Genomic DNA, 14,704 nt, shown 5'->3' on the forward strand with positions numbered 1-14,704 from the left:
CAAACTCAGGTTTAAATCCAAACAACAGATCAGAAGACAATTATTTTAGGAATGATAAGCAAAAGAAATGTAGGAATGAAAAGGACACACAGGCTTCAACTCCTTCTAGTCCCTTAATCTTATAAACTTTGGGATGCTCCACACTTCATTGCTGCAGCTGGAATCTGAGGGAGGGGTAGTGACGAGAATCACATTGTGACCTGCTCAACCTACAGATACTACCTCAGAGGAGGCATAATTTGCCATGAAGCTGGCAGGTAAGACCACATAGTCAGTTAAGTACATCTAGGCTTGCAACTTATTTCTAGAAATGAACGTAATGCGATGAGATTGGATAAAATCAGTGCTTTGGGAGGGTGTAGGAGTACGCATAACCCTAAACATTTTGCGAATTTAAGTTTGGCCTCATTGAGGGGCAGTATATCAATATGAGTAGGAAAATGAGAGTACCCCAAAACCTTTTTTCAGAAAAAAAAAACACTGGATAAAACTAATTCCAGAATTGGGAGCGCTATGAGCTCAGATCAGCCCTCAGAAACCCTCAATTGCAAAATTCCATAGTGGTCAGAAATATATAGGGATTAATATATGTCCTTTCAGGAATGCTGGAGGTTGTGGCCCCTATTCAACAGGACTTTTTAAACACCTCAGTAAAGAGGGTGGGGTAAATTGATAAAAAAGTCCTAATTAGTAGCTGAAACCTATTTTGTTCATCAACAAAAAAATAAACATTAAAAGGTTGCCAATAAAGGAAATCTGCCCAATATCAACTGTCCATAGCAAACAAAGTACAGAGCTCAAATGTAAGCAGAGAAACAATGAACTGAGGTACATATACGTATTCTACAACAAAAATCTCTGCCATGGAAGCCTAACACTTTTAATCTACTTTAATAATTATATCAGGGAATCTTCCCATTTATAATGCTAATGGAGGATGGAGAGACAAGTAGGCACAGAAGACTAAACCTGCTGCCTCCCTTGCACACACCACTATATCAATCATAGCAGTTCAGCAAACAATGTACAGAGATTTCAAAACTGTTCCATGTTTCTTAAGATTATAATTTTTCTACACTTTTATAAAACAAAAACAGTCTCAGGAAGACAGCTCCATGTTGCATGCCAAACTTTCTGTGGTATGGCATGCACAAAGTCCAAGCAATAAGTAAACTTCACTAATACAAATAGGAGCTCTGCAAATTCACATTGAGGAGCTTTGCAGTCTAAGAACCGTCTGCTCTTTTTGCTGTTATCTCTTTCTTGTCTCCTGTCATAATCTGCATATTTCAACTGAACGCCCAAGAACTTGGGAACAAGGTCATTTGTTTCTAATTTTTCCAGGCATAGTCACACAAAGTTTTTAATCAGTATGCCTTTAAAAGAGATTTGCACATTTCCAGTTCTAATCTAACACTGAAAATATTCCAGCATGGTACCAAATCTTCCAATAACTGTTATTTTACTCATGTTCCCTCTGTCCAAAATGCTGAAAGCTGGCCTGCCAATGAAGATGGGCAGAATTAATCAATCTACCCAGGGTAGGAATTTGTCAGTAACTTCTCAATAGCCATTATTCAGGAAGACCTTATGGAAGAAAAAGGAGTTAGATGAGACTCTCCTCTCAGCTGGGACCAGCCTCTGTCCTTCTCTTCCTCATAATGCCTAAATTCAAGCCAATTCATGACATTACAACATCCCATCAGACACTGTGCCACCAGTCAATAAGATGAGACAGAGCAAGACACACAATGTCAAATCACATCCTATTTTTATTTATTTATGAATTTATTTATGGAATTTATATAGTGTCCTATACCCGCAGGTCTCAGGGTGGTTCACAGTGTAAAATCAGAATATAAAACCACAAAATAAATAATCCTATCACATATGTTAATTCTATGTTGACAGATTTAGACATTATGAAGAACAGAAGGAAAGAGATGAAGTAATGTTAATTCCTTGTATAGTTTTGCCCTAAGAGATGTCTGAGAATGCACAGTACCCACATACATACACACTACACAATGAAAACTACTCATGAAATTCTCAGAAGCAGCTTTGTGATGCAGCCACGCATGGGGGTGGATAAGGAACAAAGTGCTATGCAAAACCTACCCATCCTGATCACTATCAATCTTACAGTGACCACCTAGTTTAAAGTACATTATTCATACACTTTAAAACTTATCTTTCCTGTTTGTTTGTTTGTTTGTTTGTTTGTTTTAAATTAGAGTTTAGATTTTCATGCCAAACTTTGGACTCAATTACAAACTGATATTTTCTGTGATCTCTGCATAATTTTCCAGACCCTAGATATAGAAAACTTTATTGTCTTCATCATGGAGGAGGGAGCAGTAGAATGAATTAAAAATCCCAAGTGCAGATAGCACAGAACAAAATAAACTAGTTCAGAAGTAGTACTGGAATACTCGGCATGGCAAATGTACCTCCAGCTTCTTTCATATTCATTTTCTATTTGCACTTCAATGTTTTGTGCATGCTCCATCTTCAGTTCAGGTTGCAACAAGCTCTATTTGAACAAGCCCTTTTGAGGATCAGGCTGGTCAAATCAGTAACTGAATTAGTTTGGCAAAGATTTTAAAGGGAGTTCAAACGTAAGGCTTAAGTCTGTTTGCATTAGTCTTTACTCCTTAATTAAGAAATGTTTTGACAGGAAATGTTAATTGATTTATTTTTTGCATTTGCATTCCACTCTCTGCTCAAGACAGTGTTTTAGCCTCACAAACAAGCCTATAGTGAGCTTAATGATTGTAACTTACCTAAAGACACTCAAGTATGGTCACTCATGAATGGGAGGCAGGAGTTTGAAGACAGTGTTTTAGCCTCACAAACAAGCCTATAGTGAGCTTAATGATTGTAACTTACCTAAAGACACTCAAGTATGGTCACTCATGAATGGGAGGCAGGAGTTTGAACCTAGGTTTGTGTGCCACATGCAAACCCAACAATAACAAGTGCACAATACTGCCCATCTGGCTAACCACATTAATTATCTAAACTTCTCAAACTTGTTTTTCAACATTGCTGCCTAAACAAGTGTTTCAAGGCCTGCTTTGAGATCATTTATATAGCACTTTTAAAATGAAAAATAAATAATGTGCCAAAACACAATCTTGTCTGGACTATCCTTACAATAATAACAGCTTCGCACATTAAAGGCAAACGTGGGTTTGACACCTAGTGAGGGAGCTAAAGCCAATCCTTGCTTCCAGATGCATTAGTCATAGCTGAATAAGTTATTTAAATTTATTGACTGCAGCGGGTCTACTCCAAGTATAACTTAGTTGGATATCACCCATATGTACCGAATTCACACTTTGCAATCTGTGGAGCAGCCTTAAATCCTATTTGATACTTTAAAGATGTTAATACCTTTGGGGTGGGGGGAGATGGGGAGGAAAAGAAAGATACGTATTACTAACACAAGGCAGATTACAGCTAAGTTCAAATATGAAGAAATATTTCAGATCCAAGACCATTATTCTATGCATTGGGCTACACTGCCTGCCACAAGCTCATTATGGTCAACAACAACAGGAAGTTACTTAAAGGAATAGAAAATAGAGGTAATTTTTTTTAAGCCAGTCATGTTACCAAGATGTATCTTGTTTTCACCACTCCCACAAAACCTGCTCTTACACCTGTGAAACCCAGTCTACTTCCACTTGCAGTAATGTTTACATCCTGGCACAGCCCTGAAACAGGTTCTAAAGGCACAGCCTAAATTCCTTAGGAAAAGGCTGCACAAGGGAGGTTTGTAATGTGCACATTCAATTTTGTGAGCATACATCTTATATACAGGAATGAGAGTTCATAAATTAAAGCAAGTCCCAGAATAGTAGACATCTTTATTGCCACAGGCAGAGCAAATGTAATTACTCTTTAAGAGGGAGGGAGAGAAATCAATCACTGACAAACCATGGGGGGAGGCAGCCCCCTTTTGAGTTTTTTCTAAAGATTTTTCGTACCTCTGCAAACCTTGGGGTTCACCCACGCATGCCAATGCTTCCCTCCTATTCGTGGGCGATGCAATTTTGCCACATAAGGGCAGGCACTGTGGGAATGAGTTTATTTTTAGTATATACAAGTGCGGTCTTGCAACAAAATGTTGCAGTGTATCTGCGATGTGTGTGTTTCCTGAGCCTGTGGTTGAGGGGGTTGAGAAAACAAAAGTTAACAACAAACTCAGGCACTCTGCTCTAACTCAGATTCTACTTCATGTGCAAAAAAATTATTGTATGTTTCATTTTGGGACATTAAAACTGCAATTAGTCTGCTTGTAAGTCATTGATGGGTGAGGCTTCTGCACACAACTGAGTGCTGGATTTGGCATGCTAAAAAATCTGAGAGGGCAATTTAAATAGATTTGACTTGCTGGAAACTGAGAGGCATGAGGGAGCTTTGACTGTGATTCTGAACCAGTGTTAGGCCTGCCCCTGATCTCCAGTATTAACTATGGAATACATTTGAGGGCTGCCGTAAGCTACAGTCTCAGAACAGCCCAATGAACAATAGGTGCATAACAGCAAACTACAATGCAGAGGGTTGCTCTATACCAGTCTTTGCCACCCTGGTGCCCTCCAAATGGTTTGGAACTACAACTCCCATAAGCCCCCGTCAGCACAGCCATGCTGGCAGGGGCTGATGGAAGTTGTAGTCCAAACCATTGGGAGAACACCAGGTTGGTGAAGGCTGCTGTATACTACTCACTTGGTTCAGCCTCCAAAGGGGATAAAAGCAACAGACAACATTGCAGGGTTACCATAAGCTACTTTCCTAGTTTCAACCTGATCCTAGACCTGCAACAGTCAACATTCCTATGGGGGCGGGCGGAGGAATCAGGAGGGATGGGATGCCTGCTAAGGGAGCGGCACTCCTCTTATGGTGCAAACGTACACTCTTACATTTTACTGCAGGTCACACATGTACATGTACATACAAGTACTGTCCCTGGAATTAGTTATCTTAGCACTGAACATAGACAGCAACTAGACATGTTACTTGTGCGTAAGGAATTAACACAGGAAGGATTTAGGGGGCACTATTTATCTTAGGCAGGAAGAAGGATTGGGACCACAAGCGTGGGGCCGGGAGGGGAATAGCCCTTCCCAAACATAGTCATTCCTCTGAAGCTTTTTTAGCCTCAGAACATAAAACCTTTCATTATACACAGATGAATAATAATGAACAAAATAAAGAACAAGACAGAATACACCCAATATACAGATTACACCCATAAAGTTTTACAAAGGCCTTCTTTTTATGAAGTAACTTTAAAAGAAGAAGAAGAAGCAAAATGGTAGGATATTATGTTTGTTCAGTTTTGTTCTTGCCAGGTTGCTATAGGAAAAAATGCTACCTTTAATCATTTACACACACTATTGTGTGTCTAACGTAAAGGTTAGTTCAACATAAAGTCATAGTTAGCTCAGGAGGGCGTTTACTCCACAGCATTCAAATGGGCTCATCTAGACATCAACATCAAGTTATACTGGCTCACAACATGCAATTTAATGTTCCATGTTTGTGCATTTTAAACAGATGGTTTCAGCTGTTCAAATTCTTAATGAATAATAGCAAAGTGACTCATTTTGAATTGTACGAGAGTCAAAAGAGCAGCAGCCCCAGGGAAATCACTGGTCCTTCCCTTCCCTTCCCTTTCGCCATGCTTCCCCCCCCCCCCCTTTCTGCAGAATGTACTTTCATGTGCAGTGCATTCTAAACCCAGGCCCTCAAGGTATTAGCTAAACAATAATCAAGAGCTTTCCAAGTTGTTCAGCACCAGAGATTCTGATTCAGCAGCACCTGAGAATGGCTTTACAATCAAAGCTGGCAGAATAGTGAAAAAGACTGGCCAATGGCTCAATAGGCAAATGCCAAGTTTCTTTATTTAACACAGAGACTAATTTTGCTATTTGATCTTTATTCATTTCTAGCTTAATCAGGATACCCGATTGATATTGGTTTTGGGATCCAAGATTTAATCACCTTTCCAATATTCACGAATCACACTGTGCCTAGATTAGCCTTACTCTCCCTTTCCAAAGTGCTCTATAAAGACTTCATTATTCTTTTATTAGTAGCTGCCAGAATGACAGTAGCGGGAGGATGGAAAATGTCCCTGGCATTTACAGTAACTAACTGGTATGATCGTGTTTGGAGATTAGTCTTGATGGAAAACCTAACCCACAACGTCAGATTAGCTTAAAGATGATAAAGAAACAAAAATCCTGTGGCACCTTAAAAACTAACACATTTCTTATGGCTCTTGACTCTTGTTTTATGCTACAACAGACCAAGTTGGATACCCTTCGGGAAAAGTTAATGGTGCTCTTGAACAAGGCAGAGTTATTAACCATGTGGTATATAGGCGAGTATCTGAAACATGTTGTGTTATCCAAGTCACTCATTGGTGTTGTTTTCTAAACTGAATTGCTAAGAAACCATAACCACACATTCACAGACGTTATTCTCCATTACCTTGGAAGAGGTGGGGGAATCTTATGTCACATTCACACCATACATTTAAAGCATTCATGTACTACTTTAACAGTCATAGCTTTCCCCCCAAAGTAGCTAAGAGTGCTCAGAACTGCAGTTCTGTGAGGGGTAAACTGCAGTTCCCAGAGTCCTTTGGGGGAAGACATATCTGCTGAAGTGGTATAAGAGTGCTTTAAATATATGGTTTGGATAATACCTTAGATTAGGTGAGGAGCTGAACGATATCAATTCTCATTCAGAAGTCACAGCAACTATAATGTAAACCACTGCAGAAAGCCTTCTGTTTCAGAGCTCAAGCCTATCCAGAACCTAGAGACACTTGCTAATATTTTGAAGGACGACAGCTGCTGATGTTTTTAGCTAAGTTTTATCTTCTCAGAATCCTTGAATTGCATAATTTAGATCCATTTTCTATTACGCTACATAATGTAGCAAATTTATCCATGGGGTCATTCCACATCAAATCAACGCAAAAAACAAGGTTTTTTTTAAAAAAAAAACTTATAATAACCAATATTATGTTAATTTCTATAATGAACAACTTGCTTTCATTATTTTTTTCTATTACAGCTGTGGGTTGTAGGAAAGTTGTACCCAATAGCCATTTTTCCCCACAATGTCCAAAAAGCAAAAAAAAATCATTACAAGGAATAAAACACCCATAAATTTCATTCTTTGTCGAGAAAGAGCATGTTTGTGCAATAATTTTCAACATCAAAAACTTGGGGTTCCATCATGCATGCCCACAAGCTGAAAATTGAGGTTTTCTAAACCGAGGTTTTCCACTAAAGAAAGTACATTTATATATATATAAAATAGGCATTTGTAAAATCTTTTGAGTGCTGGTGTATTTTTTCCTGAAATCCTCATCCTCTTATTGAGCTCTGTGTAAAATTTCAGAGAGATCTGATCATTGTTTATGGAGAAAAAACATAAAATGTGCATGTGCCAAGGGTCTCAAGAGGGACAGACAACTCAGATTTCATGAAAATGTAAGTGCTATAAAATTAAAACCATTTGAGATGAAGGGGGGAAATTTAAGGGGGTTTCTTTCAACCATAAGGGAAGGATGTACATCAAGTTTCATCAAAATCCAAGATGGTGGGTGACATGACCACGTTGACATGACATGGAATGACCCATACATGACATTGCATCTAGTTCTCCTCACAGCGCATAATCCTTTCAGCGCATAATCTTGTTTTCCAAATATGCTGTACTGAAACTAAATGATATTTTCTATGTTCTTGACAAAGATGAAATCATTTTCTTACTTTCTAGGTTTACATATGACAAGAGGTGTGTATTTATACACAATAATGTTGGCAAGACTGTACATTAATGTACAGTTTAAACCGAAGTGGTTTTCTTTATACAAGAAAGCAAATGACATTCCTATATCCCAACAGCATTTTTCAGCTGAAGTAAACTATTTGGGCATTAAGTGTCAGCAGCATGTACAAGCTTAAGAGGCAAGAATTTTATTTGCTTTTAGAGAGATCTGGAGTATTAACACTGTAATGTTATGTGTCTGAAGTAAAGAGCAAACATATGAGCACTATTGACTTTGGGTAGTGTAGACTGAAAATGAAATATTACTTCCAAGAAGAGGTTTACTATAACAAATTAGTGTGATCTTAGCAGTTAGGCATATTTCAACTGCTCAAGGTATTTCAATGGTGGTCCTCATTTTATTTTAACAGCAAGACTCTTAAAACACACTTTGCTATATTTGCAAGAGCCTTTAATGAGCAATTCCAATAGATGTAGCTCAGTATTTCAACGATAAAAGGTTGTGCATGAGTAAAAAATGGATTTGGATCTCTCACAAACACCCCCATGATCCCAAGGATAAAATCCCATATACAGTTATTTAGGAGTAAACACAACTTAATTCAGTGAATCTTATATCAAAGGGGTCATGCTAAACATCTTACATTTAAATTAAGGAAGTATTGAGGCTCTCAAATGGTCATTTTAACTGAGCGTACCTCATACAGACATTCTTAATTCAGCATAATTTTAAATACAAAGACAAGCTAACCTATTTAATTGAACACATTTTTCTAAACTCACTTCATTCATTCATTCACCCAGCAGTCCCTTCAACACCAAAGCAGAAATTCTTAATTGGTTCCAAGGTGAATTGCTTTAAATCAAGACAATTAAGAAAATTTAAATAACATAACCAATTTAAATTTCCCAACAATATTCAAATAAGCGATTAAAGTGGCTTCCCATTTTGAAATGCACACATTTCCCAAGGAAGCATACATATTAACAGTGCATACTAATTGTGCCAACAATTATATTGATTTACAACTAAATAGGGGACACGGTGGCACTGTGGGTTACACCACAGAGCGTAGGACTTGCCGATCAGAAGGTCGGCGGTTCGAATCCCCGCGACGGGGTGAGCTCCCGTTGCTTAGTCCCTGCTCCTGCCAACCTAGCAGTTTGAAAGCACGTCAAAGTGCAAGTAGATAAATAGGTACTACTCCGGCGGGAAGGTAAACGGTGTTTCTGTGTGCTGCTCTGGTTTGCCAGAAGCGACTTAGTCATGCTGGCCACATGACCCGGAAGCTGTATGCCAGCTCCCTCGGCCAATAAAGCGAGAGGAGTGCGCAACCCCAGAGTCGGCCACAACTGGACCTAATGGTCATGGGTCCCTTTACCTTTACCTTACAACTAAACAGAGCAACTTCCCCAACCTAGTGTCCTTCAGAAGTTTTGGAATACAGCTCCAATCATCCCTGACTGGGGCTAATGAAATGGGGCGATGGGGCAGGCTCACCATCCCTGCTTTATTAATGCGTTTCACAGAGGCTTCTCGTTCTGTTACTACAAATGTTTAGTCAGCCAAGTACATTTAAGCCAAGCCTTTTCCTTTTCTTTTCTCAAAGACTTGGTCAAATAATGAGCTCTCAGCACACACTTCAGACTCTCCCCACACAGCTGCCAGCTACTTACAGAGGAAATGGGCAGTGTGAACCCCACTGCGTAGAGGACAGTGGATGTGATGGTACTGTCATGGAACGGATACTTGATGCTGTCATCATTACAGAAAAAGCCCCTCTGATACGGCTTTATTTTTGCCAAGTTTAGAACAGCAAGGGGTAAGCCAGCTGTTGGGGGAAGGGAAAAAAAGATACACAGTTAAATATTTATCTATACGTATTATCAAGCATGGACGAAACTACTAAGCAACATGCAAAACTCAAGAGTGTAGCGTATTCAGTATCATGCAGTGCACACAAACTGCCTAGACTTCCAAGCCCCATTTACCTATCTGTCCCATAGATACCAGCAACCAGGCCTGCCAACTGCAGAAGTGAGAATAGTGCAGAGTTCAGATACCAGAATGATGCTTTCCACATAAGGCAAGTTATGAGGCAAATTATTTAGCTGCTATGTTTATTTGGATTGATAACGTGGGAATGGAAATAATCAAAAGGGAAAGAATTTGAAACTTGGACAGAATATAAATAAGAACTGGAATGACTGCAAGGAATGTAGGGCTTATTTTTATGAGACAATGTTTTCTGAAGCCAGGAAAAAACGGAAGAATTTTCTGAAAGCTTGATGAAGAACACTGGTTATTAATGAAGTTACAGACTAGAAGGACAATTTGAACTAACTGTGTCTATTGAATCACTGTAGTATCCTAGCCTATCATTTGATGACTGCTTGAACCAGACTCTAATCTCAAGGTAAATTCCAAAATGAGAAAAGCACCCAAAGCAAAAAGAGATGTACAAAAAAGGTCTCTTCCAACTTTTTTTTTAAGTGAGGAATAACCCTAACCAACTTTTTTAAAAAAATTGTGAATAGTAGTGAGGTAAGTGAGGTAAAACCCTCTCTCCATAGGACATTACTTCTTCAGTCTCTTTGCTCTCCCCATCCCCCTTCCCCACAATCACAACCACATATTTACAGGATACCACAGTGAAACCATCACTTCCGCAGCAAAGCTGCTTACCATTCATTATCCAGAGACAGAATCCCAGGATTAGCACTACTGCAAATGTCATACTAACCACAGAAATAAAAACCATTCTTGCTTTTTGGTTCAAGATTACGTCAAAAGCCTACATGACCCACGAAAGCCAGTGTGGTGCAGTGGTGAGAGTGCTGAACTAAGACCAGGGAGACCCAAGTTCTCCACACTCAGCCATGAAGCTCACTGAGTGACCTTGGGTTAGTCACTATCTTTCATCTTTATTTACCTCACAGGGCTACTCTTAAAGGTAGAATTTGGCTGGAGAAACCACATACACTCCTTTGAAAGGAAAGGGTAAATAAATTCTCGCAGGCCTTCAGCACCTTGCAATGTAATATATGGGGAGTATTACTCCTAAGAGTAAAACTACTGATTACCCCTGATTATAATGAGATTAGATTACCCTTGGTTATAATTAGTTGGGCGGGCTACAGAATAGTAAGGGATACAGTGCAGGGTGTTGCACTAGCAGAAAGGGAATGGGGGTTATTGGGTTATTTTGGTTTTCAATTTTATTGTGCATTTGGTGTTTTATATTGTGATTTTACAGTGGTGCCTCGCAAGACGAAAAGAATCCATTCTGTGATTCTCTTCGTCTAGCGGTTTTTTCGTCTTGCAAAGCAAGCCCATTGACGGATTAGCGCTATTAGAGCTATTAGCGGCTTTTAGCGGCTTATCAGCTTAGCGGATCAGCTGATAAGCGGCTTAGCGGCTTAGAAAAAGGGGGGAAAGGGGAAAAAAACCCGCAGGAACTCACAAGACATTTTCGTCTTGCGAAGCAAGCCCATAGGAGATTCGTTTTGCGAAGCACCTCCAAAACGGAAAACTATTTCGTCTAGCGAGTTTTCCGTCTTGTGAGGCATTCGTCTTGCGGGGCACCACTGTATGTTGTAAACACCCTGAGAACTGCAGGTAAAGGGCAGTATACAAATTTAATGAGTAAAAATAATAAAATAGCCTTCTGCTCATTCAATTGTACATTTTGATCGAAACACCAACCTTTTTTAAAAAATAATAATCCTAGATAACCATTTCTGCGAACAGAGTGGAGGGATAAAGGGTCTGAGAGTAAAATAAGACAGGTCAGGGTGCCAAAGCAGTGTGGATGAAATGAACAGAGGCGAACCTGCAGCTTACCAGAACTTTAAGAACGGAAAGTCGTGGGTGTGGCAAACTCAAAGCAATTCTCATAACATTAACATGGAAAGCAGCCCATGTCAAGTCTTAAGCATAGTGGTATCTCATTTTATCCAGCAACTTATTTAGCAGTTTTTGAGGGGTGGAGAGAGAACCAAGTTAGTAAAAGAAATAATCTTACACAAGTGTTTGTTATTCTACCTTGCTTTAGAATATGAATCTTCACCTATACCAATTCCTGGATAGTTAAAAAAATAAAAGGTTCTCTGTGCCCTTTCAAGCATTGGTTCAAAGCTACTCTAATTATAGCTGTAACTACCTAGAAGTACAGGATCTGGCAGCATGGTTCACACTCTAATCCAAGCTTAGATTTAACACTATTTCTGCTGAATGACTTCTGCAGATATACAACCTGAACCTGCTTATATTTACTCAGAAGGAGTTCCGACAGGGTTAGATGGGGCTTACTTCTCACGTGAACATAGGACTGCAGCCCCATGAATGCATAAAGTGCCACTAACTTGGCTTATATGCAAATGCTCCATTTTAATTGTCTTATGGGTTAGTATAGTCAGTGCTTATTCAGGGAAAAGTGAACAACCTGAATTTGCTATTTGATGGACATGCACATAAATTGTTACAGGTTTATTCAAAACATGGCACCGTTTTTCAATATGTATACTCAGTCTTTCACTATGCCAACTGCTCCACAGATGCCCCACATTTAATTTCCACAACACCCTTACCAGTCAACTCAAAGTTCTGTTGAATGATGTCCCCACACTCCTTGCCAAACTGCCCCTGCCAGGGTTCCTAGCTTTTCGCAACCATTTTTTCCACTGTCTTCCAAGGGCAAAAAAGTACTTTTTGCTACAACAGCAAAAACTCAGTAATGAGGATGTCTGGTTTCTATTAAGCATACATGGCAAGTTTAGAAATGTTAACAGTAGTCTATAAAATTAGATAGGGAGGGTAACTTGATTCCCCCAAGGCAATTCAGAAAAGAAATAATGCCAAGGTGACAAAGGAGGGACAAGACTCTGGCTACCATTCAACTCTGTGCAGGATAACAATTCTAACTTGGGTAGTATTAAAACATTTTTGTTTTTACCATCCACACTCACTCACTTTATGGTTAGGAGTAAGCTTTTATCAGTAGCATTTTGCCTTGCCATGTTCCTTCTCAAGGGTAACCTCTTCTCTTGCACTTTCATTTTTAGCAGCCTTGGAAAGTTCCCCCTTCATATTTGGCTAAATTACAGAATAGAAACCAGGGTCATTGACAGTCACGGAGAAAGATTCACTCAGGAGAGAATAATTATACCAATTCTGTAAGTAGGATCCTGCATATAAAAACATACTGACAGATATATTAACTTGCGGAATTCACTGCCGCAAGATGTGATGATGGCCACTAGCTTTAATGGCTATAAAACCATCAAAAGCAATTAACTATGACAGCTAAATGAATCTTCATATAGAGAAACAGTATGCTTCTCTTAGCAATACTACATACTGGGTCAGAGTGAGTGCTGGCTATCATCTTTGTGATCTCTCTGTATTTAGCTGGCTCCCTAATGGAAACCAAATGATGACTGAAGGATATCTGATCCAGCCAGACTGTTCTTCTCAAGTGTAACAAAAGCTCTATTGAAGTCATTGGGTTCAAGTGTTTAACATTGTGCTTGTGTCCCATTAATTTCCATGGGACTCAGGCACACCTTCAATTTTAACAGATTACTGCAAATACGTCAAGGCCCATGGGAATTGTTTGTTAATTGTTTAAATGATTTCTATACTACCCTTCAGCACAGCTTCCAGGGCAACACACAAAAAGAAAAGAAAATACAAATAAAACATTGCCTCAAAACATACACCTCAAAAGAACTATTTGATTATGTCTCCCCCCCCCCCCCCGGTAAATGGAAGGGGGAAATGTTGAGAGAAATATGAATAGCAGAGCCTCCAAGTGTCCCTATTTTCCAGGAACATCCCTGATTTAGAGAAGCTGTCCCGGTTTCTGATTTGATCCCAGAATGCCCCAGTTTTCCTTAGGATGTCCCTATTTTCTTTGGAGCAATGTTGGAGGGTATGGGGTTATATGACCCCTAAAGGCAATCCTGTATAGGGAAGTTTTTTAATGTTTTATTGTGGTTTTTATATATGTTGGAAGCTGCCCAGAGTAGCTGGGGTTACCCAGTAAGATATGTGAGGTATAAATAGTAAAATCATCATTATGGAATGGGGTGTCCCTATTTTCATCAGAGAAATGTTGGAGGGTATGGAATAGAGTGTCTCTCAGGGTCTCAGGCAGTCTTTCCTGCCAATGCGGGGAGTGAACCATGAAGATGGGAGTGAGCCTGGAGTGCTAAGCAGATAAGAAATGAAAACAAACAAACAGGCCTAAACCATAGTTTACCTGCTGTAAGTCTGCAAGCTCAGAACTGTTGGTTGCAAAACCATAGCTGGTGTGATGCGTGAACTGAAGCACTGCATACTGCAGCCTCTTTACATTACCTACTTAGCAGGCAACTAGTATTGTCATTTGCACCTCTACTGTTCCATGCCAGTTCAAAAACCTTAAAATACCAGTACACATTCCAATGATGGTATGCACAAATGCCTTTTTAAAACACTGACAGGCTCAGTTGCTTTCCTTTTGCTGAACTTTCACGGGTTTCCCAACATCTCCTCTTCTCCTTGCCAGCTTTCATGTGTTGTTTTAAAACTTCTGCTACTTTTTTCTTTTACCTTTATTGTACCTTTGATTACATTTTAACAGAAGGGCAAGACATAAATACATACCTGCAGAAGTGCTCTAAAGTGGCATGTATGACCTTAATGGCCTTAAGTAAGGCAACTCAACAGCTCTTTACTCCATATCCCTATGCTTAATTTTTCTTCTTCTTAGGTTTTCTCTAAAAAACCATGATTTTAAAAATTGTATTAGATTTTTAAATAAGTTTTTTAAAAGTTTATGGACAAAATTTATTAAATTTAAGTTATAGATTGTTAGGGTACCATAAGAGCTAGTCCAACAGA

At 39.2% G+C, this 14,704-nt stretch overlaps 1 protein-coding gene across 2 annotated transcripts in view; it reads right to left on the minus strand.

The window, feature by feature from the left end:
• The window catches only part of PLPP1 (phospholipid phosphatase 1), an 86,247-nt gene that overhangs the window by 54,312 nt on the left and 17,231 nt on the right, over positions 1 to 14,704 (minus strand). Inside the window, exon 2 of one of the 2 annotated variants that reach the window (XM_082242222.1) lies at positions 9,496 to 9,650. The exons of the other annotated variant lie outside the window; for it this stretch is intronic. Coding sequence (XP_082098348.1) covers positions 9,496 to 9,650 — 155 coding nt within the window. The remainder of the gene's footprint in view (positions 1 to 9,495; positions 9,651 to 14,704) is intronic. 2 annotated transcript variants of the gene reach the window in all.

The sequence above is a fragment of the Podarcis vaucheri genome (assembly GCF_965113315.1).
Source record: "Podarcis vaucheri genome assembly, chromosome: 11".
Lineage (NCBI taxonomy): Eukaryota > Metazoa > Chordata > Lepidosauria > Squamata > Lacertidae > Podarcis > Podarcis vaucheri.